This window comes from Cucurbita pepo, chromosome LG04, assembly GCF_002806865.2.
Source record: "Cucurbita pepo subsp. pepo cultivar mu-cu-16 chromosome LG04, ASM280686v2, whole genome shotgun sequence".
Lineage (NCBI taxonomy): Eukaryota > Viridiplantae > Streptophyta > Magnoliopsida > Cucurbitales > Cucurbitaceae > Cucurbita > Cucurbita pepo.
This window is the reverse complement of record NC_036641.1, coordinates 12593608-12621345: the sequence shown is the minus strand read 5'-3', so window position 1 is coordinate 12621345 and position 27738 is coordinate 12593608. Positions and strand designations below refer to the sequence as shown.

At 37.3% G+C, this 27738-nt stretch overlaps 4 protein-coding genes across 5 annotated transcripts; 1 reads left to right on the top strand and 3 right to left on the bottom strand.

Annotated features, from left to right (window-relative positions):
* Positions 1-80: 80 nt before the first annotated feature.
* LOC111794020 (membrane-anchored ubiquitin-fold protein 3-like) lies at positions 81-4161 on the top strand. Its single transcript, XM_023676123.1, has 3 exons — positions 81-478; positions 870-1040; positions 3779-4161. Exons 1-3 carry the CDS (start codon positions 349-351, stop codon positions 3835-3837), a joined length of 360 nt encoding a protein of 119 aa, XP_023531891.1. The 5' UTR covers positions 81-348; the 3' UTR covers positions 3838-4161.
* Positions 4047-18059, bottom strand: LOC111794019 (protein MICRORCHIDIA 7-like). Its single transcript, XM_023676121.1, has 20 exons — positions 17440-18059; positions 16001-16075; positions 15847-15881; positions 15693-15771; positions 10916-11008; positions 10697-10778; positions 10333-10408; positions 9341-9469; positions 8704-8802; positions 8440-8541; positions 7765-7926; positions 7583-7678; positions 6555-6606; positions 6324-6435; positions 6172-6245; positions 5568-5965; positions 5108-5202; positions 4948-5020; positions 4500-4622; positions 4047-4417 (listed from the first exon to the last, which is right to left on the bottom strand). The coding sequence occupies exons 1-20, from the start codon at positions 17879-17881 to the stop codon at positions 4358-4360; spliced, it is 2457 nt and encodes an 818-aa protein (XP_023531889.1). The 5' UTR covers positions 17882-18059; the 3' UTR covers positions 4047-4357.
* A 715-nt stretch (positions 18060-18774) lies between these two features.
* LOC111793477 (omega-hydroxypalmitate O-feruloyl transferase-like) lies at positions 18775-20388 on the bottom strand. The gene is made up of 2 exons (XM_023675381.1): positions 19779-20388; positions 18775-19687 (listed from the first exon to the last, which is right to left on the bottom strand). The coding sequence occupies exons 1-2, from the start codon at positions 20217-20219 to the stop codon at positions 18827-18829; spliced, it is 1302 nt and encodes a 433-aa protein (XP_023531149.1). The 5' UTR covers positions 20220-20388; the 3' UTR covers positions 18775-18826.
* Positions 20389-20742: 354 nt separating this feature from the next.
* On the bottom strand, positions 20743-27365 carry LOC111793476 (protein DEK-like). Of its 2 annotated transcripts, XM_023675378.1 has the most exons (12): positions 26841-27365; positions 24811-25067; positions 24693-24726; positions 23729-23808; positions 23529-23588; positions 23248-23358; positions 23082-23162; positions 22932-23006; positions 21804-22305; positions 21455-21552; positions 21330-21360; positions 20743-21251 (listed from the first exon to the last, which is right to left on the bottom strand). In XM_023675378.1, the coding sequence occupies exons 1-12, from the start codon at positions 27103-27105 to the stop codon at positions 21073-21075; spliced, it is 1773 nt and encodes a 590-aa protein (XP_023531146.1). In that variant the 5' UTR covers positions 27106-27365; the 3' UTR covers positions 20743-21072. The 2 variants fall into 2 exon arrangements, with proteins under 2 accessions (XP_023531146.1, XP_023531147.1); XM_023675379.1 differs by lacking the exons at positions 23529-23588; positions 23729-23808; positions 24693-24726; positions 24811-25067 and adding exons at positions 25302-25361; positions 25502-25581; positions 26466-26499 and having other exon boundaries at positions 26584-27365.
* Between the last annotated feature and the right edge of the window lie 373 nt (positions 27366-27738).

Here is a 27738-nt window from a genome sequence, read left to right as displayed (position 1 = left end):
GACCAAATGCCAGAGAGAGTGCTGAAGACCGCGTCCTTTCTCCACCTCAATAATATTAATAGATACATCAATTTAAAAATAATGATAATAATAATAATAATCTTCTGGCTGGTTTTGAAAGAACCGCCTCCCAACCTCTTCCCTCTGGTAGTCTCCTCTTTTGACTTTCTAAAGAGTTTATTTCCTTTCCGGATCGTTTTTGGTATTCACATCCATAATCCTTTTAGCTTCTTTGCTATTGGAATTGCTGTGCGCCTCCTAGGGCACCGGATTACTTGAGCGCGTTTCCTTATCAATCCGACGTCGGGATCACACACTCGAACAATTTCCGAGGAATACTCTAATCAGATGCCGGAGGACGATTTGATTGACATCAAGTTCAGGCTGTACGATGGTTCTGATGTTGGACCATTTCGATACTCCTCCGCCTCGACGGTTGATGTGCTTAAGCAGAGAATAGTGTCTGATTGGCCCAAAGGTTGGGACCTTACTCTTCATTATTCTCCCTTGTAGATACTTTATTAGCGTGATTTCTGACATTTGGATATCTTTCATCATTCTTTCACAAAAATGCATATGTGATTACGGTGTTCTCTATTCTATGTAGCAGATCTCTTGATCTTTTTTCTTTTAAGTCCCTTCCTTTACTTGTGTGCTTCTGGACGTATGTGGAATTGTTAATATCTATCGGTTCTATTAGAAGCTGTTGAAATCCAACTCTTACACACGTAGTTTGGAGTCTCTTATTAACATACTTCATTCTCTAGATTTCTCCCGAACACGCTCTATGAATTGGTCAATATATTAATTCTTTTTTTCTTTTTACCTTTCGGTTTATTTATTTATTTTTATTTTTATTTTTTTGTTAGGCAAAACAGTCACTCCAAAGGCAGCCAGTGAAGTAAAACTGATCAGTTCGGGCAAAATTTTGGAAAATAATAAGACTGTTGGTCAGTGTAAATTACCTTTTGGTGAGTTCACGGGAGGAGTTATTATAATGCATGTTGTTGTACAACCATCCCTAGCAAAAGCCAAGACAGGTGATTTTCGTTGTGATTTTAGTTATATATATAATTTCTTGTCCATAGATCGTTCCTCTTTACATTTTACTTTTATATGTTTTCGTTTACCTTTTCTGCATTATTCTATAGTTTGCCAACTTGTATGGTCGTGGTCTTGAGAGTTGGAATTGCCATCTGAATTCCGGTAATTCTTTGTCTATGTTTTACCAACATTTATTTAGGTGACATACAAACGAAGCTTTCCTTAGGATCCTGTATGCCTCCAGCTACAAACACACATATGCTCAACCAGATAAAGAACTTTCCATTGATCATTGGAAAATAAAGAAAGAAAGCCTCCCAACTAAGAAATTCCTGTGGGACATAAGAAAACTGCTTCATGTTATGTAAGTACATGAAGAAGCCCAAGGAAGCCTTAGAAGAAACTTCATTAAAGGAGTAATTACTAAATCAATTTGAGATCAAACTCTGGAAAGGAGAATGGCTTTCAGCTAAATTCACCTCTTTTTTTATAATGAAAAACGAACTTTGATTGAAAAAAATTAAAGAGTAAATTAGGGGATCTTTTTTTTCTTTTCTTTTTATAGGAAACATAAACATTCCATTGATGTTAAAAAAGGCATTAAAGATCATTACTATAAAGCTCATCAGAAGGAGCTGTCAAAAAACTAACTGGTTGAATAACAAAGGGCTCCAATCCAAGAAAATCAGATCCAAAGGATAACTACAAAAAATCTTAGAAATAGGCATTGGAGGAAAGTAACAAATCTTACAGAGTACCGGACCTTTTTCCAAGACCTCTCTACCCACTAAAAATTATCCTATGTCTCTCCTCAAGCCAAACCCCCTCATAAGGTAGAAAAAAAACAAAGATCTCTAAAGAGTACAACCCTAAGACTCCAAAAACTTGTTCCAAATTGCTATAGCAACCATTATCTCTGAGAATGTGATCCAAGCCCTCTGACTCCTTCTACAAATCTCTACACGGAATCACTCGGGGCCCATTTTTAGAATGGAGACTACTTGCTCTCAATAATTCTAGCCATCAATTCCAAAGGGAGACACCATAAGTGTTTGGCCTTCAAAGCCTCGTTGCAAAGCCTCATTCTAAATGCCCATATAACATCTCAAGCCCACCACTAGCAGATATTGTCCGCTTTGGCCCGTTACAAATCGCCGTTAGTCTCATTATTTTAAAACGCGTTTACTAAGGAGAGGTTTCCATACCTTTATAAGGAATGTTTCGTTCCCTTCTCCAACTGATATGGGATCTCGCAATCCACCCCCTTAGGGGCTGCCTCTAATACCATTTGTAACAGCCTAAGCCCACCGCTAGCAAATATTGTATGGTTTAGCACGTTACATATTGTCGTCAGCCTCACGGTTTTAAAACGTATCAGCTAGGGAGAGGTTTCCATACCCAAGTCCTGGTCAGCTTAGAAACCACCTCCCACCCAATCAAATGTCAACACTCATCCAACTTAATAACCCCTCGAAGATACCCAATCAAATGTCAACACTCATCCAACTTAATAACCCCTTGAAGATAATCTCTTATAAACTTCGCACAAACTTTTACTAATAGCCACTGGGACCCCAAAACACAAATAAGAAGCCACTCAACAGTGACTGGTCCAAACTTTTCCAAACTACTATCACCCTTAGAAAAGAACGCCTTTTTCCACTCAACATTAACTTTTCCTGGTCCTCTTGGTTTCCTCACTGCCTTTTTCCACCCTTGATTCTTGATTTTTTCTTGGGAAGTTTGCCTTTACTGAAAATTTGTTCCATTCTCGTTACTGATTGTTGAAATCCATCTGGAGACATAACCCCTAGGACTTCTATAATTCCCCTTTGTTTTGGTTTTGCATACCAGTTCAATCCCCCCCTTCACATAAGTGCTAGAAACCAATTGATTTCACATCTTCCAGGCTACTGTAAACCTCCAACACCATTTAGGCCCATTTAGCTCAGAGAGCCTCAATTTATCATTTTTTAAGTTGCCCATACACAGCTCCACGCTCAGACTGTTTTTATCCCACTACTTTTCTGATCAAACACTCGCATGTGCTTTCAGAAGTTATCTTTCAGTTTCGCTGTAGACTTTTTTTTCGTATTCAAAACAGTTACGTAAAATAGAGGAATAATGGATAAGATGGAACAATGCAAAATTTTGCGTTTTTTTAGAGCTAATTTGCGACTAACAGGCCATCTATTTAACCAACATTCAGTTGTCAATTTAAATTGTAGAATACGAAATTTCAACTTGGTGGCTAACTTGCATTCATTGACCTTTTTTACCATTAAGCCAATGTGTGGAGGCTAGAAGTTGCCTTTTGGAGCTGGAACACAGTTTTACTAGAAGGCCATCTTTAAAATTACTTTTCTTAGAAACATATTCATCTATCCTAAATCATTTTACTGTAAATTATTTGTTTGTTAAGTTAAGCAATTAGGATTTGCTTATTATATTTGTAAATTCAATGCCATTAAATCATATTACTTAATCGTCTTGTAGGCTGCTTTCTGGAATTTGTTTGTTGGTGATTTAAAAAAATCATATTGCTCAAAATGTACCTAATTTCTAGCCTTGAACAAATGCGCTATAAAATAAAAACATGAACGGAACTCATCACAATATTTCAATTTAAAATCAATCGAGTCCTAATTCTGTCATCTATTAAATTTCTTGATGGGTGCACTTATGTACTAAATCCTCATTACTTAAATATGTGAATGATGATCCCTCTGAACAGAGAAAAAGATCGATGATACATCACCCCAGAAGGTTGTCTGCTCCTGTTCCATACTTTGAAACACAATCCCTGCGATTCAGCCTCATTCTCGTGTATAAATGGAATTGGGTAAAGAATTGTTTCTTTAGGCTCTTGCTCTGGATGCTGTAGATGCAATGGAAGACCTTCATTGTCATACAATTATTGCGTTCTTTCTACCATTTCTCAATTCGTCTGTTACTACCATCACACCTCACCTAAGGGTGTGGGTTTGAATGATACATAGAAGAAACCAAACCACATTGTAATATAAATATATATCTACAAAATTGGTCAGTAAATGTGTCCACTGGAAACTTCTTGCAGGAATAATGATTCGGTTGATTGCATTCGGTTTCAATTTACAAGACTTTCTTCAGTTTGATACCTCTCCTCTACACGGAATTTACAGTAATTTTGCAGGAACAGCATCGACGGTATTCGTTTACAAGGGCCTAGCTTGGCAATTGCCACGATAGGCGTGAGAGAATTCGGTGATGAGGAAGGTGCCGCCAAAAGAATGTTAATGGTAACTCCAGAGCTCCAAGTTTCTACAAGGAGCTAACGTTTTTCCAGTATTCTTATCTTATCTAGCAGCTCTTGAATGGTGTTGGATGCTTCCTGTAGACGCCCAGAGCAAGAACAATTTTATTGCAAGACAAAAGCAAGCAGAGAAAGACAACTAGATCGGTGGTAACCTCACCTGGAGCTTCTTTCGCAGATTTCTCTCCTCAGTTTCTCTTCGATCTCTCTCCTCTGAGAAAATATCTATTAGGCTTTCTTGTTCTTTATTCAATTCCTCAATTTTAAGCTCTGCTGCTTTAAGCTGGATCACATTAGGGAACAAATTAAATTTCAAGAATGTTACATCGTTTAAGCCTTATAATTTGTGAAAATCCTATTGGAAACTAAGATAAGTTAAGTTCAAAATCTCTACTGGCGTATAATCTGCAATCCACCAACGCGTTTTCCCCAACAAATGACCAAATGGGGCAAACACCATGTAATGCTAGCACTATCAAATTGAGTCCTCACAATAAATTCATCCACGACGAGAGGAATGCAATTTAATTGATAGATCCATCACAGAAGCATTCACCATTTGATTCAGCAGTACATACTAGATAGAAGAACATAAATAGAATGCGCACCTGAGCCTCAAGTGATTTACACCTATCTCTTGCATGCTGCAATTCGTTGAGATCGGCTTCCTTTCTCTGTAATCTGCGAAAGGGATAGACATGAAGCGCCAACATTTAGTGGCATCCAGACAATGCCAATTACTATATAAGCAGAAGAAAGAACGCAGACCTCTCCTTCAATTCTGCATTTTCTCCCTTCACCTGCTGTAGCATGTGGAACTCAGAACTTGAAAGGGAACGCTCATTAGTGTTTACATCTCCTCCCTGCCAGAGTGGAATGCAAACTTAAATCAATACTGTTCCAAGTTTATATAGAAAAACATAAATAATATCTCCAGGTGCATTTGATTACCATTCACATTACTGAAAGCATGGGCACAAGCAGCAAGCATAAAAACATGAAGATTGAATGTGGTGTATTTTCATAAATCCAATTTGACGAGTTATTTAGTTCAAGGAATTGAAAAAAGTGTGAAATAAAAATGTAAATTTAAGGTACCTAAACCTTGGGGCCATGTAGAATGCATAGAATTTGGAAGAAGTATCTACTGTTCCATCTATTTTATGCCAGCCAATTAAGGTTTTGCTTCCACTTGGATATGAGAAACAAAAATAAAAATATAATATACCTTCAGTTGGGGTCCTCTTGAGCCCGATCCAACTTCCTGAGCTTGACTGACTCCTCCATTTGAAGAAACTTCCATCGTCACTGAAACATCATTTCCATGAGGTTCCTTCTCATGAAACGTCCCATTGCCAATACTGTTTGCCTGTCCTCCATGCAGGCTATCCACCCAAACTTCTCGTGGAGAAGGTGAAGGTGGCTTAGAAGATGGTCGTGTCCTGGATTGCTCAGGGGCCATACTGCTGTTGTTGTCTTTACTTGAATCCCCATTCACATATCTACAGTCTTTTGTTTTCTGAATCTTTTCTGAATCTTTTCCTGAATAGACTTTATCAGGTGTCTTTCCACTTTTCTTTCTTGATTGAGGTGAAGATTGCAAAGAATAATCATCGGGGGAACTTTCTACAAAAGTTAGGTAAACATGTCAGAGGGCCAATGGAATTGACTTGGTGACAGATGACACTCCATGATAACATTTAGCACACATCATCACTCACATCACTGAAAAAGAAATGGATAAACAATTGGTTTTGCAACAAATTGATCCCTAACCATAGAAAAGTTTGCGACTGTTTTAGAAGAAAAGCTAACGAAAAACACCAATGTACCTCTATCCGGAGACTGATTGGTAAATTTATTAATTCTTCTTGGAGCATAGCCGATCTTATGACAATAGGAAGCCCTAAAGGACAAAATAATAGGTTCAGGAATGGATAACAGCTGAAATTATGCCACCTAGTGATTAACCATAGTAACAAACCAGTAAGTCTTCTGCATCTGTATCAACCGTGCCTCAAGTCTTGCAAGTACAGTTGTTCGCTCAAAACCCTGCTTGTCGTGGGCAGGTTCAACAAAATTTGCTTCTAGAACACCTGCAGCATAATTGAGCTATCAGAACATGGACCACATCAGATTTCCATTTTTTCCATTTTTTTATTAATCTTCTATTGATAAGTGAATTAATCAGTAAATAAATATGCCAAAACAGTACCTATAACTCCACGACCGTCACTTCCCGAAGCATTCCAAAGCCTCCAAAATGGCTGGCAAATAAAAAAATTTAATCAGAAACATTAATGACTCAATTCATATTTAACATGTGGGGAAAAGCATAATTGCATAATCAGAAGTGTACTTCTCAGAAAGCCCTGAAAATCAATTAAAAAAGCAAAAAATATGAAAAAACTAATGGTTTACATGTTGCGCCTGGAATCTTCAACAAGCATATTATAATTTTTATGCTCCTTTCCAGCCATAGCTTTAAAGGAAGATCTAGAATCCTTTGGGTCAACATTGTCAAAACTATTAGGTTCTGAAATTTGGCACGAAAGAGACAAAAGGATCTTATGTGGCTTCATGGCATATTCTTGGACTTTCCATATCATTGCAAAATAATTCAACTAATGAGATGAGATCTAAATGGAAAACTTTCTGGCAAGTTAGGTTGCCTTGTTTTGTCTCTGGAGGTTAATTAGTTCGTTGTCCCTAAAGGTTGTTTCAAATGTCAGCGAAAACTTCAAGTTCATTGTCAAAATATTTTAAAACTAAAAATTAGGAAGAAAAGAAAACCTTAACAACATCAACAGTTTCTCTAGTTCACATTAATCATAAAAATTATCATAGTTATAATAAAAACACATGAAAGGAATGGCCATGGTAATCACGTCCAAATGCTGAACTAAAGAAAAAAAAAAAAAAAAAAAAAANAGAAGAAAAACTTGAACTAAGCACTTCCAAAGAAATACAACTATAGCTTTTGGTGCTCACTTTCCAAATCATTCCATTTTCTTTGCAGGACTTTTACCTTAATTGGGAAGCTTTTTTATTCTCTAAATCTTTATTTTATGTTGTCTTGTTATGTATTCAATTTTTCCTTTCTCTATTCTAATTTTTGTATTTTTTTAACATTAGTCTCTTATCATTTCTTCAATGAAAAGGCTCATTTCTGGTATATAAAAAAAAAAAAAAAATATATATATATATCCATAATCATCAAGCTCTCATAGAAGAGATGCATACCTTAATCAGTCGATTCTTGTGATAAACATTGAATCCTTGAACATCTATGTGATGCTTTGCATCCTTCACAAACCCAATGGTTACAACTGCAACCATCTGAGAACAACATCTGCAAGCAGTTAGCACCGCAGAGCATAGCAAATATGAACATTCAAGAAAGAAAAGAAAATCAAGAGCATTACGTTTGTATCTTTGACAACCCCCTCAGCAACTGGTTGAGGTCTGTACGTGACCTCTTGGGACATCATCATATCATTCACTATGTTATGGTGTTCGACATCTCTCCCACGAAGAATAATACGAAAACCAGGAGGAAGCCTCAAATAAAGAATTGAAGCATAACCCTAGAGATTTAATACTTTTTTCGTAAGGAACCAAGCTTTCATTGAGAAAAATAAAAGAAAATAAGGGTATATGAAAAAAACAAGCTAAAAAACAAAAAGGAGTCCAAGAGCTAACTATATAAATAGACCTCAATCCAGCAAAATCAAACCAAGATCATAATTACAAAAGGGACTAGATACCGAGGTCCACAAAGACGCATAGAACCTCACCATCTCCCAAACCTCATCATAACACCTCTAACCTCTCTAAAAAAACCTATATTGTATATCAACAGAATTAATTAATCTCAGTGAATGAAAAAAATAATTGCTTTCTTCCATTCACAGAGCATCGTCAGCATCTTCTGGTCGCCTTTAAAAGATGAACTCCAAATGCATTATTTTGAGTTTCCAAATTTCAAATTAGTGAAGACTATTCCAAGCAGTTGCAGAAAAATAGAAGTTAAAACCACGTAGGCAATTATTCAAGCCAAATTAACGGAACATCTGCTCATTAGTCACATGAAGCATTACCCTCAAAGAATGTCGATAAGTCAAGAAGTGCCGGGAGTTGGGAAATTTTTTTGCCATTTGTATATTCTTCTCATCTCTGTTGACGCCTCTTATTTGGATGTCCTAACAAAATATTGGTTAAGTATTAAATTTAAAGATACTAACAAAATATTGGTTAAGTATTAATTTAAAGATACTAACAAAATATTGGTTAAGTATTAATTTAAAGATACTGACAAAATTAGTATGCGGTAAAAAAAAAAGTAAAATATATATGTAGTATACATGTTGGTCAGTATCAAAATCCAGTTCCAACTGTCCTTGGTCGTCTTCCCAGAGGTTATATATAATAATGCGAGTTCCATGATCTTTCATCAAATAGAACTGAAAAACATGCCAAGCAACATAATCAGTTAACCAAGAAGAACAATGCGAAGATAAATACTTACTAATTTCCATTATAGTCGTCTAAGCCAAGCTACTATTTCTCTAATTATCTCCCATTAGAAGATTTTTGTGTAATCCCTTCGTTTGTGGGGAAACCTTTTAAATCCATCAACACAAAAAAAAATCCTCTAAGATTCTGCAATTTCTCATATCATCCAAAGAAAAGCTGTAAATATCTTTTATTCTTCCTGAAGAAAGCTTAGTTTTCTAATGAAAGAAAATGACCACAGTGAACAGGAAAAATCTTCAAACCAATACCACTCCATGCAAGAACTCAGTTCACCTAATGAAGAATTGTTTTTTAATAAAAAAATCGAGATTTCATTGAGAGAAAAAGAATGAAAGAATACAAGGGCATCCAAAAAACCAAACCTACAAAAAGGAACCCTAAACCTAATGAAGAAATTTGTAAGAAGTTAAAAAAATATAAAAATGAATATGACGAACGTATCCCAAATGAACAATAAAGCATCACCTGACGAAGAAGTTCAGTTTCACTGGCAAATGGAGACCACTGAACAATTGTTTCTACATTCTTGTTCCAATCACTAAGAGAAGATCGCACTATCTTGGTCCATTCACCTCCCTTCCTTTCATAGTCAAGCTTTTATTACAATTCAAGTACATAAACTATCAGTGGGAGTACAAGTTTCGAAATATATTACTTCTATCTTACATGATCAAAATATAACAGAGGTAATTTAACGACTAAACAGACGGTGCCCAATAATCCAATTCAAAACTATAATTCAAGCCACACAGACCTAGTGCTTAAAAGCACAGTGCACAATATGAAGCAACGACTTCATGATAAGCAAGAGATGGAGAAACAGTGATCATTTCAATAGAGCAGGACACCTCTAGAAAAAAAAAATTAAAATATTATTAGAGTAAACAAATTAGTATTCTGCTAGCTTATTAGAAAAGAAATTAGTAACGTGGTGTAGGAGAGAAGAAAGAAAGAGTCTTTCGAATCAAAAGGTCTAGTTTCCTGCAACCATTACCCAAAATCAATGAAACGCAATTATTTCTTCGGCTAATTCTATAACATACATCTTAAACATATAACCAATCCATAGATATAAAAAAATTACAATAAAAATAATTATGACAACAACAACAACAATAACTATTAAGTTTTAAGTTCTTAACTACTCATTTAACTTCAGAGAAATAAGAAGGTAGGCTATGAACATAAAAAGCCAACCATGGAAAAACTTGAGGCATTTGCATATCAAGTTGTACAGCACATATTAGATGCATAGACAAATAATCCATAGCATCCTATTGATCCAAGATCACTTGAAACAGAAATGGTGGATTCTCCATCCTTTTCTCCCTCATAATTTATAAAAATATAAATACACACATTCAGACATACCTATATATATTTATATACATATATGAAATAATTAATTGAAATGAAGGTTAATAAATAGGATTAAATAAACAAGTAAATGTCATTACCATTGGAACTATGATATCTTCCTTTCCAGTGCTTCTCAAAAATGTATAGGACAGTAATCCAATGCTCTGTGTGCCACTGCCGAGAGAGTTCAATCAGTACACCGTAGAAGATAAACTAAAGGAAAATAATTGAACAAAAGACAAAACTTTACATTGAAGGCTTCAAATGAAAAGAAACTAATGCATAAAAATACAAACCCCTCGAGGGAGTGAATGAAAACAGAAATTAAAGCAAAAAAAAATTAAATTGTCGATTTGTTTTCTAACTCTGATTATGTTTTACCATAACTATCTGCCCTAAGGATAAAGTTGTAGAAAATGGAGAGAAAAAATATAAAATAATAAACAAACAAACAAAACAGACCTTTTTCCATTTTTTCCACAACGCGAGAACACAATTACATCTGCTCCAAGTCTCATAGTACTAGTCTTAAAACCATTACCATCTGTGAAGATATGAAATAAAAATGCTTTCAAAAGAGATTAAAAACTNACTACCATCTGTGAAGATATGAAATAAAAATGCTTTCAAAAGAGATTAAAAACTACAAGATGAAACTTTTGATTTATGGTGGCAAATTACACTGTCCAATAGTGTTTGCTAATTTGCTTTTTTCTGAATAGCCCAATGACATGCAGTGACGCATTTTGTCGGGGCTCATCCCACCACCATTATCTGCAACACAGTCAAATACAAGTGATGTAGCAATAAAAATTTACAGAAAAATTGACATTTTTCTACAAGCAATCCACAACTTTCCAACACGACGAAAATGAAAATTTCATTACCAGAGAAAGTACAAGAAGGGGAGATGTGATATTCATACACATCCGAAGTATAAGATTCCCCATGGAAAAGATTTGCATAAGACCAAGAAGAAGAAAACTCTGAGTCCCAAAAAAATCCTATTTACTATTAGTTTCATCCCCTTGAAACATTCTTTCCTTTGTTTCTTTTCATCATTCTTTCTTTTTTCCTCTTTTTTGAGAAAGAACAACATCTTCAGGGGTCTACACCTCTATAGAAGACAGGTCTGAAAGCACACTGCAACTTGTTGTCTTTATATATTATGTAGATACGAGAAGAATAACACCAACTTGTTGTCTTTTGGCTGGGAACAAAATTTGTTGTTATTGTCTGACGATGAAGGCTCCACCTGCCGTCAAGACAGGGGAGCCCTAAAAGTATGGCACATTTTGGAACTTTGGCTTGAGAGAAATATAAGTTGGGAGTCCTTGAGAGAAATGTGGTCAACAACGAGGATCAACGTCTCTCTTTGGATGTATGAGACCAAGGAATTCTATTATATTATCATTTCAGTTATTCTTCAAAGATGGACAACATTTTCATAATTCCTATTTTTTTTGTAATCAGTTCCCCTTTTATAGGCTTCTATAAGCTTCCCTTATGATGGGCTCTCGCTTTTTTATTGCACATTGGTGATGAAAGCTAGCTTTGTCACAAAAACCCACAAGACATTCCAAAACCCAATCATTTATATGCTAAGGGGACAAAAAAAAAATAGACCAAACTCCTTCAGCAAAAGTCACCCACCTCTTGAGAGCAAGTGGGGCCGTGATAAAAAAATATATAATTTAAGGATTCGCCTTTCTTATTACAGATGCAATACTGAGGGACATTTAGAGAACTTCTTTTGGAGTTTATCGGCAGGCTTCCATAGCAAAGTAACCAAAAAAGATTTTTACTTCTTTAGGGACCTTGAACTTCCAAATAATTTTCGGCAAGGGGGGGTTTCACTTGTTCTTAGATTTGGTTAGATGGAGGATAGCAGATTGGAAGAGAACATAGCAGCAGAATCAAGTGACCGCAACATCCTGTCTTGCCCTTCACCCAAGTTAATCAGTCTATCTTTTTCAAAGGCGTAGATCCAATTTCTAATTTTCCTATATAGTAAAAATTAGACAGTGGTATATATAGTAAAAATATTAGACAGTGGTAAACAACACTGACAAAAAGTATTGTATAAGTCTGTGTCTTTTCTGCTAATATTCTCTAATTTCTTTCTTTCCACAAATTCCAAAAGAAAGCCATGATGAGATTTTTTCATGGTAGGGCTTTTGAAAGGGTGGTACGTTAAAGCCATGTCCAATAGATCCTTTACCTCCCTAGGAAATGTGAGATGTCATTTGAATATATTGAGAATCGTTGTCCTAGGAAATGTAAGATGTCATTTGAATATATTGAGAATCGTTGTCCAGAAATTCTGAGCATATGTACATTGCATAAACAAGTGGCTTTGTGATTCATTTTCTTTCTTACAAAATGGACACCAATTTGGAGAAAGAGTGATGTAAGACCTTTTTTCCTTCTTTTTTTTTTTTTTTTTTTTTTTTTTTTTTTTTTTTTTTTTTTTTTTTNTTTTTTTTTTTTTTTTTTTTTTTTTTTAGATTTTCACTTGTGCTAATGGCTTTATGCGCTATTTCTCAAAGGAATAACTTCGCATTCATAGGATGATATCCTTTCCATCGCCTTTGTTAGTGTGTGATTTATTGCTTCTACTTTTTCCCCATGTCCATCATCAAGGATTTTGTAGTTTCGTTTGACAATACCACAAGGACAAGATCGAGGCTTAATTCGGCCCATTTCATTGCTTCATTTTCCTTTAAATTCCTACGAAGCTTCAGGTCCTAGAATTTGTCGAAAACTTCCACGTTTCTTTGGTCGTGGCTTTTTTGCTATGAGAGAGCTTGTCAAAAGTGGACCTCATGGCTAGCGTGGTATTTTCAATCCATGGGTCGGCCCAAAATGATGTGCTTCCTCCACACCCACCCTATGGAAAGTTCAGTTTGTGATGAGGTTTTGTTGTTTCTTTATGTACTTCCAAGGCCCTTTTGTAGAAGATGGCGGGGGTTGATTTTTGTTTCATGTAGGTGTACATTTGGCCTTTTTAAGATTTCTCCACAAGGTCTTTTCTTCGTGATTATATCTCCATATCCATTTGGCGAGCAAGGCTTTGTTCTTCTTCTTTATCGAGAAAAGACTAAGGCCTCCCTTTTCTGTTGGGAGGTTTATAATATTCCATCGATCAAGGTGTAAGCCATCTTTCCACAAGTAGTTTCTGAATAATCTTGCTATATCCGCGGCCACTTTTTGTGGCATTTCAAATAGAGACATGTAGTAGGTGGGTAGGTTGGATAACATGGCTTGTATTAGGGTGAGTCTTCTACCTTCTTTCTATTTTATCAATAATAATCTCATTTATGGTTTCCTTTTAGAGGTAGTCCTTGGTACATATTCGATCATTCTCCCTTTTTATAACTATGTATGCTAGCAAATTCTTCAATAATCTCCGTGCTAATATTAATGCCCTTGCTCTCTGTTTTTTAGAGATTGATATTTTGTCCAGAGAATCCTTCGAAGGTTTTTACCGTCTCGATCATGTTTTTTTTTATGGAAGAGGCATCTGCCAAGTCAAAAAAGAGGATTATGTCATCCGCAGGCTGAAGGTGGTTGATGCTTAAGCCTTCATTACCAATCTGAAAACCTTTTATCTTCCCTTCGTATTCTGCTTTTTTTCAGTACGCGACTGAGGCAATCCATTACCATGATGAAAGGGGATAGTGGATCTCCTTGTCGGAGACCTCATGTGGCATAAAGCTTCCCTCTCGGTCTTCCGTTGATGATGATGGAGAAGTTTGTGGATGAGATGCATCCTTTGTATCCACCTTCGCCATTTTGAGCCAAAGCCTTTTGCCACAAGAATGTTTTTTAGGAAAGTCCAATCAACCTTGTCGAAGGTCTTTTCCATATCAAGTTTGATGACCACCTTTTTCATTTTTCTTTCCCATTCTCATCTATGAGTTCGTTTGCCATGAGGGATGCATCAATGTGAGGAGGGCAACAACAACCAACGTGTCTCCATCAAACAAGAATGATGGGACCCCTAAACGAGAGAAAGAAAGATCATAGAGCCTGGATACACATTCACCATCGAAAAGTTCATCAAGGATAAATGATACAGAAGAAGGATCTAAAGGGACAAGTGATGGAGCTAAGGGGTTATCCCCCCTCCTGGAAATAAATATCTCTCCCATCACCCACGAAACAAACTAAGAAAAAAAGGAAGCCCCTCAACTCATATTTGCTCACAATAACTTTTTGTCATAGGGAATTAGACTAGAGATACAAACACCAAAGCCATTTAGCTAGGAACGCACTATTAAGGCCCTTAAATTTCCTATATCCAACCCCCTTCATGAACAAGTTATGTCACCACCCTCCACCTAACTAAATGCAACCCTTTCCCTTATCCAATCCCTCCCCAAAGGAAATCCCGCATAAGCTTCTCTAGAGGCGTACTCACAAACACAAGAATACTAAAAAGAAATAGGTAACTTGCTCGAGATATCACTCCACATAGACGGAATGAGAGTGAGTCTGGCCCCTTTCAAAAAGAATCTTTTCTTCCAAGATGAAACCCTTGACTCTTACAATAAGAACCCATAACAAACTGTTTCTAAGGCTATGAACCAAAGGAAGCCAAAATAAGATGAAGGAATCGACCCAACATCACACCCAACCAAAGAAGCCCATCTATTCAACTTATCAATATCACATTTTAGACCCAAAAGTTGGCAAGTTCGTCCATTAATCTTCAGCTCTGACATAGCCTCAAAGAAAGTCAGAAGAATTGTTCAAGTTGATGAAGGAGTCCACATCAACTTTTCATTTGAGAAGCCTTGTCCATTTCTTTAACTCAAACGCCTTAGTCCCAGACCTCTTTGAGATGTTAGAAGGGAGGTCTAACTCCATTTAACTAAATGGTACCATGACAATAGTTGCCTTCATCTAATGAACTCCCTTACCAACTTTTTCAAGGGATTAGCACCCTTGCTAGGATATCAAGGTTTGATTGATAGAGCAAGAGCAGGTCTACAAAAGACTCCTTTTGTCTAAAAAAGACTTCTCTATATATCCAACTCGGATTTACTTATCAACAATAGGTTCCAAATGAGAAATTGATTGTTGATCCCACCAACGAGAAAGTCAAGGTAGAAATATTTAATGCCAAAATAATCCCAATCAAGAAAGGGGGGATGAAACAAACCCCAGGAGACACCTTTCCTCCCACTTTTCTACCTATCTTGCTAGGAGTGTTGATTTTTTATCACCCACCCATACACACATTTCAAGTGCTTATCTCCCACTCTGCCAAACAAATGGAGGGGAAAAAGTACAGAGAGGAGGGAGGAGGATACCACCCACGAGGTTGAGACTATGGAATCATTACTTTATATATTTTTAGTGAGGAATCGTTACTCTCTATGGAAAAGCATTTTAGTTCTGTTTCTGATTAAAAATTCAAATAAAACTAAAATCTACCAATCAAACTTAATACCTTCAATCAGTAACATTCTGGTCGTATCTTTCTTATTCACAAGCACGTCTATATTAACATGAGTAGCTCCATTGCAAACCTTCAGTTAAGGGATGGGAAAAATATTAGTGGAAATGATTTTTGTCAAAAACAATGAGAAGGAAAAGTGAGGTACCTCATCTAATGAGTTGTCTAGTAACTCAGCAAAAGCTGCATGCATGAATCAAATATCTTAAAATCCATGTATAACATCCAATGTAAATCATTGCTCGATCAAAATATAACTTCATGAGACTTTCAGAAACCATTTTTGTGTCAAGCATTCTTACCTCCGAGGGCCCACTTATGACTGGTCGCATTAGAATGCAGAAACTTGGGGTGAACCCTAACGTGGTCCATGCCACCTACAGCAGAATTAGAGTTAAGCGTGAGACATAAATACAATCAAAGTTAAATACCAACAGAAGAATGGGAAGAAGATCGATTAAGTTTTCAAAGAACATTTGCAACAGCAAATTCCCAGTGCCAAATTAAATTAACATCCTTTTATTCTATTTGGATAAAGGAAGGAATTTTATTTTCTTTTTAATTGATATCTTTATCAGTAAATTCTATAAATATAATGGTGAGGGGCCATAAAACTTAAGGCAGGATTAACAATAAAGAATGTGAAAAAAAAAATCAGATTTGCAGAAGTTTAAGCAAATCTATTTGATAGAAATAATAGAAGGGCGAATACTTAAAAAGATGGAGGTGCAGACCTTGGCAGATTCAATAATTCTTTTTAGATTCTGTAACCAAAGAGTAAGTGATTATCCCTTCCATTATCTCTTGTTCTCTAGGATTGAAGCTTAGCAGAAATAATGGTTTGAAATGTGTAGTTTTTTTATAAAAAAAAAAGTTGGGGGAAGGAAACATTATAAAATTTTGGGATGATTGTTTGGTGAGTAAGCTTAATTTTCAAAACTGGTTTTCGAGCCTTTATGGATTTGAGAATCCAAGCATCAACGTGAAGGAGATACGTGACCAACAAAATCTGAGATGGAACTTAAATGTAGGAGAAACCACATGAAAGACTAGATTCCTATAAATAAAATCCTTGAAAGAGTTAAGCTTAAATTCAAAGATTTATCAGCAAATCAGTAGCACACTCCAAGGCAACTTGCCACGAAGCTGTGCAATGAAATTTGAGCTAGAGAGACAATCTATGACACACATCAGTGCAACACAAACAATCCAAAGCATCAACTCCATCGGGGGAATAAGCATTGGTAGCCCCACAAAAGATAATCTAGATGCTTCGATAAGCTACAAAGTGATAACAATATCATTGTGTATCAATTCAGGAAGATAACACCGCCAAGTCATCAATCCAAAAGGACAACATCCATCAATCTAGAAAGATAACAACAGAAACTTCAGTTTTTTGGGATGGCTTTCCAGGTAACTCATACCAAAATGAATATTTGAGTTCTCTTTCAATGGAAGTTTCTCTCATCTTTGGCTTCATTATCGCGCTGTCACTCTTTTTTATGCTTTTCCCCCCTTTTCCCCCTCTTTGGAAAATAAGAAAAATAAAATTGCTATGTATATGAGAACCTTCATCCTAAGTATTGACATATGAGAACGAAGATGATTCCATAAAAGATGAACTCTCAATTCCAGATATTGGAAATAGCATTCCGAATTCATTAAACTTGGCTAAATTTTAAACTTATCTTTCGGAATGATGGGACTCAATATGGGAACGCATGGTAATAAGACATACCCGACGATGACTCCCAGTTACTACAAGGAGCTCCTTCAAAATCTCCTGCCTTCCAAAACTGTTTACAAGCAGAAGCATTAACGTTCGAAGTCCTCGCCACTTGTCCCGTAGCCGCCTCTTCTGACGGGGGCAAAGGAACCGCCACGACATCTGTTCCAGCGAGCGCCGCGGGCGGAAGAAAACCTAGAGGCAAAATAACTCCCAACTCGTTCAGCCTCCTCTTCTTCAAAAATCCTCCATCTACGCCGTTCGGGAGTCCGATGCTTCTCGTAACTCCTCCTAAAATCCCGTCAACTACTTCCTGCTCGGAATCTTCGGAATCCGACTCGCTGTCACTGCTAAGCTCGATAAAGGCGGGAAACACATTTGATACCTCGTGATTGTTGCTTGTTTCTTGCGCACGTAAAGGTTCAGCGAGTTCCTGCTTAACACAGTCTTCCATATGAGCGTTCAGAATAAGACAAAAAGGCAATGCCTTCGCAGAATCGGAGGTACCAGTTCTAAACAGAGGTTACGACGGAGGAAAACGACGGTGGCGAGGAACTGTTGCCAAAAGGAAAAAAGGAAAAAAGGGAAAGGAGAACTCGGAGGACGGGTTAGTTAATTTTCCGAATCAATAAGAATAATTGGAGCCAAAGCCCAAAACCGCATTGGCTTCGGATTCTCATTTAGTCGCGTAGCCCACGTCAGCGAACACGTGGAATTTCCTTGTAATACTTGACTCATTTTTTAGTTTTTTTTTTTTTTTTTTTTTTTTTTTTTTTTTTTTTTTTTTTTTTTTTTTTTTTTTTTTTTTTTTTTTTTTTTTTTTTTTTTTTTTTTTTTTTTTNTGAAAGTAAAATGTGATTTGGCTCTTAACCATTGTTTCATCAATATTTCCTACTAGCATACATTTCTTTGTATTGTTTAGTTAAAATTAAATTTATAATTACTAAAACTTAACTATATTTAATTAAAACGATATGTTTTATTGTAGTAAATAAAACATTATATATTCATTTAATTCACTAGCTTTAGATTTTTTACACTTTTTCATATTTGTATGGGTATATCTATCCCGAACTTGAAATTATAAAAAAAAAATACTGGCATAATATAATTATTAATTTTTGTGTGATAGGATTGCATTTAATTTTTGTAAATATAACACGTATAATTAATTATTTAAAATAAAACATTTGACATGGTTTTATTAAATTTATTTATTTGAGTATGATTATGAATAGAGAGGGGTAAATAAACTCAAACTTTTTTTTTTAAAGGAGCAACTTTATTGGATAGAAGATTAATAAACCAAGCACAGGAACATTCATGGAAAAATGTGGCTAATCACAAGAATTATAAATATAAATAAAAATAAAATCATCCTTCCACATCATTTCTCCATTCAAATTTGCATCGCCTTTTGGAAGATTTCCATGGCGGAAGCCGGAAGCCCCAAAAGAATATTTATACTCTTTCTTTCTTTCCCATGTGACAGGAACAGAATTACCTCTTTTTCCGGCAACGCCACCGGCCCTGAAAACACCGGCTCCCCCCACCCGAAGTCCGTCGTTTGAAAACCCAGCCTTGACCAAGTTGTGATCAACAAAGTCGCCGCCAGAGATGGTCTCGCTCTCGTGGTTTCGAAGTAGTCGATGGCCGACCTCATGTAGCTATCTGTGATCATCTCCACCGCCTTCTGAACCACCCCCACCCCAAACGACAGTGGGTTTTCCAGAAGCTCGCCGGCGCTGCATAGTGAGTTGGTTAAAACGATGGCGTTTCCAGCGTACCCTTTTGGTATTGGGGGCTGAAATTTAGACCTTCCGTCGACGGCGAAGAGGAGCTTTGTTTGTTGATGGGGCTGCATTCTGAGAGCCTCTGTTCTTGCCCTCCACACAAACCCCGACAGCGCTTCAAATGTGGTGCACCTCTTCAAAACCCCATCTTCCAACGCTTTCTGTTTGAGCTTATTCAGCTTCTCCGGCTCAAAACAGAAGGACCTATAATGCATCTCTTGATCTCCATAAAGCTCGGAGGTGTTTGATATGTCTTCTATCTCAGCGAATTCGTGGTGGGGAAATTGGACCAGAGGAGGCTCTCGTGCTTTGAGAATGCTTCTATCTACAAACGGTGGGACGGCTAAAGGCAATCCCCTCGCAGTTTCACCCCACGAATTCACAAATTCCATTGCCGCAATCCCATCAAACATACAATGATTCAGACACAACCCCACAACGAATCCTCCACATTTGAACTTAGTCACCTGCCACATTGTAACATTGGCGAAACCATTTGAACTTAGTCACCAAAGTTTGTATATAAGGAGGCAATAAATAAAGAGGTAGTCGTGAAACCTGTGCAACAAGAGGAGGCATCTGAAGTATGTTGGTAGCGCCAGGGATGTCATAAACAAGCTTGCCAAGAGTGTGGGGATCAGGCTTGGTTGTATCTCCAATGTCTTCAATGGAACAGTCCGCTTCAGCCTCCACAAACACAGCGCCCTCCGCCGTACAGTCCACAATAAGCTTCCTGTCGGGGCTGATGGTGAGCCGCCCAGCGAGGGGATAGTAATGAACAAGCACCTTGGAAAGAGCATCTTGAATGACTTGGGCAGCATCTTGGTTGCCTCTGGACTGTGAGGTAAAGCAGTAAATGGTGCGGACGATGACGGCAATGTTCTGGTCGAGGTTGGAGAGGAAGTAGAGACCATTTGGGGTCTCCTCTGCAGGAGTGATCAGAGTGGGCTGCTGCTGCTTGACGTTGAGTTGAGAAGCCTTTGTGCCGGAGTCCGCCATCTGACCCAAAATTCAAAGAGGAAGATTGTAGGAGGTGGGGGTTAGTAGGAAAGAGTGGAGTTGATATTATTATATATAAAGCAGAAGTAGGAAGCGAGATGGGTGGAGGTTGTGCCTAATTTCAGTCCACCACTCTGTTTTGTGTTTGTCCTGTTCTGAGAGTGGAGCGAGCCGGACTTGGTTTGGTTGGTGAGGGTTGGCGGCCCAACTCTCTCCACATACCCCCAAGGTCCCAGGCCCATCGCCGCCTTTTTTTTTCTTTTTTCTTCAAGAGAAAACAAAAAAAAAAAAAAGAAAACTTGTTGATCACCCACTTTCCCCGGCCAAATCAGCTCATTGTATTGACTATTCAGCGTGGGCTGTTCACCCACTTTCCCGCGCTAAATCAGCTTATTCTAGACATGGGCTGTGTAATTATATGTTTAATATATCATTAATTTATTCCATACACGCAAAACTAAAGATAATTTAGGATAAAATCCCATCTCCTTCAAGCCTTGTTATGAGAAACATATACATCAACTTCGCTATAGGAACTCACCATGAACAGCTTTGCATTATAATAATGTAAATTAGTAATCTATGGAGAGGGCTAAAATACAATTGGTTTGTGGGGGAAGGGGAAAAAAATGGGACTAAGCTAAGCTAAGGTAACATACAAAAATGCTAAATAATCTACATGATAATGATACATGATGCATGATACATGATACATTATACAGACGGTGGCAGAGATATGTAGACATTAACTGTAACAATCATACAAACAAACGGGGCTGGATGATCATCGTTCAGGAATCCGTTCTATGATGCTTTCTCAACTGAAAAGTAAGCATATTCCATTAAACAATCTCTAAGCATCCTTATCCTCGTCTTTGTCTTTGTCTTTGTCTGTCTCATCACCACCATCACCATCATCATCGGCTTCGGCTTCCTCTTCCTCTTCCTCATCACTCATGTTATTTATCACATCTGTGATAATATCCTTCACCTCTGCTTTCCTATGCATCAAATCCACACCAAAGTGGGTACCTAATACAACACTTGCTATGTCAGCAAAATCAACACCCAATCTCTTTCATCAATATGTTGTAACAACACAAAACTTACCAAGTTGACTCAGAATGTCTGACAAAGTTGCCTGCACATGAAAAATATAAGAAAGTAAGAATTGACAATCGCATAATTTATAACTATCCATACAACAAACCAACCTAACCGAAATTTGAACTTACAGTATTGAAATCCACTTGCTTCAGAATATTAACTACAACATCATGCATCTCCTCTCTGCTGGGTTCTTTCTTAACTTTCTTGCTGTTTCTTCCCTTGCCTGATATCATAGAGAAGGATAGCCATGAGTTTTCTTCCCAAAAAACAAGGATACCCAATAAAGTTCAAGTGCTTATACTTTCAAAATCATTGAAAAATGCTAATACCCCTGATCTTAAACCACAAACTTCAAATAAGAAACTAAAAAATTATGACGTTACCCCCTCCCCCCGGGAAATAAAAAAAGAAGAGATTAGAAACTGAATGATCACAATAGTTAAAAGACAAATGATTAGGAGCTAAGCATTTTACCTTGTTCTTCAACCAAAACCTTTGCAGGGGCTTTGCTTGTTCGTTTCTTGCCCGAAGATTTTTCCTTTACAGGCTTCTTTTCCTCAACTTTTTGCTTTCTTGACGTGCCCTTTGGTTTTGATGGTGAGCCAGCAGATTTTCCAGCATCAATTTTGTTTGAAGCTGAATTAGATGACTTTTTTGTGGATTTTGCAGCACCTTTGGCATATTTTGCAGCAGTTTTCTTTGTAGAAGATTTTTCGACAAGTTTAGACCCAGAATCATCTTTGCCAGCCTTCTTGGATAAATTCTTCGGACTAGGCATTGGCTCTGGTGTCTTGTCATCCTCGTCTGATCTATCTTGTTCAATATTCTCTTCTTTCCATGCAGTCACATCGTCATCATTATTGCCATCCTTATCGTGAGAATCATCCTTCTCATTTGAAGTTTCAACTCTATCATCCTCTTCCTCCTCAGCAACAGGCGACTGTTTTCTCTTCTTTGTAGGCTGTGATTTTTGTTTCTAGTGGGAAAATAAGTAATAATGTGTCAACGAACAGCAAAACAAAGGTTAGACACAAACTGGTAAATTCCCAAAAACATAAAAATGGTAAAGAGCCTTAACCCTCTATACTAAATAATGCAGACATCTATTTTAGCAAACAATCCCATTGGAGAGTTAATTGATGTTAATCCCATTATTCCCGTACGTGTGCAGTTGATATTTCAATGTTCTATACCAGCGAGGTTTTACCTTCATTTCATTGTACAATTTACATGTTCCTCTGGAAAATTTTACATCTTTTTATTCACAAATGGGTTACCAGCCGTTGCCCGTTAACTAATTGCAAATCTGCTAGAGTTTCTTCTTCTCTTACATGTAGTAATATATAATCGCATGTTAAATAGCAGATCTCACAAAAGAAAACAATGTCAACAAAGTTGGGAATTTGAATCAGAACATTACAGAACCAACTAATCACTTTTGGACATTTGTATGCTGAACCCCCAACACATGCCAGGTATTCAAAAGTTCAATGTAACAATTGAACGATTTGGAAATTTCAAGGCATCAAACCCAAAGAAATGGAAAATTTTAATGCCATAAAAGAGTACAAATAAAACCATTAAATACTAAAGAATGAATACCTTAGCAGGTACTTCTGCAGAATCTCCAGAACCAACGACCTTTCCTGAACTGGCCCTCCGTCGCTTTCTGCCTTTCTGAAATACAGACAGACATCAAGCTTTTAACAGTCTAACAATTGACGTTGCACAAAAAACAATGTTAAATAAAACCTGCTCCTTGTCAGCCAGCAAAACATCAGTTGTAGCATGTGGGGACTCCAAAAATTCTAATAACTTTGCTGAGAGTTCCTCCTGAAGACATAAGACCAGAAAAATTTGAGACAGAACAAAAAGTTTCAACACATGCTATAGTAAAGATATTGGCTCTAATTCTTGCCTTCTTTACAGTGGTTTTGTTTATTGGGATATTTAGCACATCACAAAAATCCACCAATTTTTCTTTGACGCACTTCTCAAGCTTCTCCTTTACCCTTGACCTATGTTTTTCCTGTCAACAACACATGAACACGTGAACCAAAAATACGTATACAGCTGCAAAATGAGAAATTAATACTACATTTTCAATTGAGGTCATATTACAACACATAGTTGAAACAAATTATGCAATCATTCAAGTCTCCTTATAAGAAAGACAGTAAAAGGTAGATAATGAAATACCTCATTATCAATCCAAACATAACCTGAAAACTGGCTTATATTCCTCTTCAAGGTTTGAGCCTGCATAAAATAGGCATTCCAATATGCATAAAAAATTTACTACAAAACACTAACAAAGTAAAGATAGAATGGATAATTAAAAATGAAACATTACAACAACAAAATAGCTGCAAAGAAAAAAAGATATATATTTTCATCACCTTTGCTTTCTTTCCAAACAGAATTGTATGTAGTAGCTGCAGATTGTCATCAGCTTTTCTCTTTGACAGTTTGAAAGCCACTAAAATAGTTTTCATTGTTAGCTACAAAGGATAAGTACATTCAAAAGACCATAGTAGGTTTACAAGAGAAATTCCAGACAGCATTAGTTTTGAAGTCCAGAACAATGCAATTTGCTCGAGGCAAGGCAGATTCTCACAAGATCAGACTCGGACACGATAAGACTGATGAACCACTACACGATTTAAGCATACAAGCTAAAAAAATGTTTTGAACTATATAAAAACACGCAAACACTCAGTCAACACATGCATGAATACTTCTAAGACGTTTACTAATGGTCTCCAAACCAATTGAATTTGAACATTTGACCAACCAAGGGTGGCTTATCGTAACAGTTTCAAATTTCTAAGTCCTTTCACATCTACAGACAATTTCCCCCTTAACAAGCATAATCATTCAAGGATTCCTCGAGTCTATGATATAACTGCCCAGATTGAGTTGTATTGCACTTGAAAACCAAACACAAGCGATGTCAGATAAAAAAAGAAAAATGGAGACATAGGGCAATAATGCAGTGAAGACCGTTAAAAGAAGCTGCACTGGAAAAGTTAAACAACAGATAGAACGACAATCCAATGGTGAGATGAAGAAGAAATATATCAGTACCAAAAATAAAGTAAAAGTAAGAGATGGTGTTAAATATAATAGAACAGTCTGCACTCGACTGATCGAGCAGATTAACAGATCACGTGAGTTAAAGGTAAAAAATAAGAATTCTGTAAAAACAACGGCCACGACAAGGACTAGAAGAAGACGCCATAGTTGAAACAATGATAAATATAAGAGTGGCAGGAGACAAGACTAGCCCACGTCAACTACTAAAGAACAGCAAGCATTTATCTGAATTGAGATGGACAGTATTACATGACAATCAAGACATACCATTTGGAATATCCTTGAGGCTAGAGCCGCGGCCCTGAGACACAAGAAGCGCAATTTAAGGAAGAAAAAAAAAAGGCTCCCCAGACGTCAAGAAAACATACAATGAACACCAACATACCTTCTCAATTGAGAGAACTTTGCTTGCAGAAGACCTCCCCAGTCTGCCTGGGGATGGCGCGGAATACCGCTCTACTGTCTTTCTCTCCCTGGCTGGCCTCTCAATTGTGGGCGTGACCGGGTCTTTTAACTCTATCTTCTCGGCAGATTTCTTCCTGGCTTTGGCAGACGTTCTTTTATCCTTCTTCGTATCGGTCTTGGGTTCCTCACTTCCTTCCTCCTCTGCGCTGACTTCGCCTTTCTTGTCGACAGTCTTATCTTCGGAATTGTCATTAGCAGCAGTGCCCTGTTCCACAGCTGATTNCCTTGACCTATGTTTTTCCTGTCAACAACACATGAACACGTGAACCAAAAATACGTATACAGCTGCAAAATGAGAAATTAATACTACATTTTCAATTGAGGTCATATTACAACACATAGTTGAAACAAATTATGCAATCATTCAAGTCTCCTTATAAGAAAGACAGTAAAAGGTAGATAATGAAATACCTCATTATCAATCCAAACATAACCTGAAAACTGGCTTATATTCCTCTTCAAGGTTTGAGCCTGCATAAAATAGGCATTCCAATATGCATAAAAAATTTACTACAAAACACTAACAAAGTAAAGATAGAATGGATAATTAAAAATGAAACATTACAACAACAAAATAGCTGCAAAGAAAAAAAGATATATATTTTCATCACCTTTGCTTTCTTTCCAAACAGAATTGTATGTAGTAGCTGCAGATTGTCATCAGCTTTTCTCTTTGACAGTTTGAAAGCCACTAAAATAGTTTTCATTGTTAGCTACAAAGGATAAGTACATTCAAAAGACCATAGTAGGTTTACAAGAGAAATTCCAGACAGCATTAGTTTTGAAGTCCAGAACAATGCAATTTGCTCGAGGCAAGGCAGATTCTCACAAGATCAGACTCGGACACGATAAGACTGATGAACCACTACACGATTTAAGCATACAAGCTAAAAAAATGTTTTGAACTATATAAAAACACGCAAACACTCAGTCAACACATGCATGAATACTTCTAAGACGTTTACTAATGGTCTCCAAACCAATTGAATTTGAACATTTGACCAACCAAGGGTGGCTTATCGTAACAGTTTCAAATTTCTAAGTCCTTTCACATCTACAGACAATTTCCCCCTTAACAAGCATAATCATTCAAGGATTCCTCGAGTCTATGATATAACTGCCCAGATTGAGTTGTATTGCACTTGAAAACCAAACACAAGCGATGTCAGATAAAAAAAGAAAAATGGAGACATAGGGCAATAATGCAGTGAAGACCGTTAAAAGAAGCTGCACTGGAAAAGTTAAACAACAGATAGAACGACAATCCAATGGTGAGATGAAGAAGAAATATATCAGTACCAAAAATAAAGTAAAAGTAAGAGATGGTGTTAAATATAATAGAACAGTCTGCACTCGACTGATCGAGCAGATTAACAGATCACGTGAGTTAAAGGTAAAAAATAAGAATTCTGTAAAAACAACGGCCACGACAAGGACTAGAAGAAGACGCCATAGTTGAAACAATGATAAATATAAGAGTGGCAGGAGACAAGACTAGCCCACGTCAACTACTAAAGAACAGCAAGCATTTATCTGAATTGAGATGGACAGTATTACATGACAATCAAGACATACCATTTGGAATATCCTTGAGGCTAGAGCCGCGGCCCTGAGACACAAGAAGCGCAATTTAAGGAAGAAAAAAAAAAGGCTCCCCAGACGTCAAGAAAACATACAATGAACACCAACATACCTTCTCAATTGAGAGAACTTTGCTTGCAGAAGACCTCCCCAGTCTGCCTGGGGATGGCGCGGAATACCGCTCTACTGTCTTTCTCTCCCTGGCTGGCCTCTCAATTGTGGGCGTGACCGGGTCTTTTAACTCTATCTTCTCGGCAGATTTCTTCCTGGCTTTGGCAGACGTTCTTTTATCCTTCTTCGTATCGGTCTTGGGTTCCTCACTTCCTTCCTCCTCTGCGCTGACTTCGCCTTTCTTGTCGACAGTCTTATCTTCGGAATTGTCATTAGCAGCAGTGCCCTGTTCCACAGCTGATTGAAGAATTTCGGGGTCGCCCTTCTGCTCGTTAATCTCCTCGGGCTTAGAATCACCATTTAGCTCTTCAGGAGGGCCCTCCACAGTAGAAGCTTCTTCTATGACAGCCACGTCAGTGTCTTCTTTTTCCGGGTCTTCGGGTTGGTTAGTGTGATGCTGTTTCCCCTGGACAGGAGGAGCTTCATCCTCTGGTTTGTTATGTTGTAGGTGTTGAGACGCCATGGAAGTTGGAAAGAAGAGAAAACCTGAGAATTAGTGGAAGAGAGAAGTAGAGAAGTAGAGAAGCAGAGAGTGGGGAAAGAGTTGGGATTGGGAACTGGGGAGAAACCCTAGAAGGAGAGAGAGGGATTTTGGAGTGAGAAGGCGTAGAAAGAAAGAGAGAGACGGAGATGGGATCGGGTCGGGGGAATTGAGTTAGTTGTTCGGAGTGGCAAATGAAATGTGAGTAGGGCGGGGAGAAGAAGCGGGGTTTTAGAAATTTACAACCCAAAACTCAAAATTTTAGCGCTCTCTTTAATGTCACTGCATCACAATCAGTGTTCTTCTATTCTTGAACGTCAATCGCTCGCGCTTACAATAATTTATATTCTTTAACGTCAATCGCTAATATTGTGACAAGACGAGCATATAAATGCTAGCCAAATTGTGTTGATCATACCTTCAATGGACACTCCACGGGATCATATGACCCTTCGCCAATATCATGTCTATAACTCATGTACCAAATGTGCCTCATGAATGTACTGTAGGGGGAGGTATGAAGTCAGCTCTCCACTGCCCCGAGCTATCTTGTGTGGATTCACATGTTTGTCACAGCATGGACAAGCGTTGTGTGCATTAGACGCCTTCTTTTGA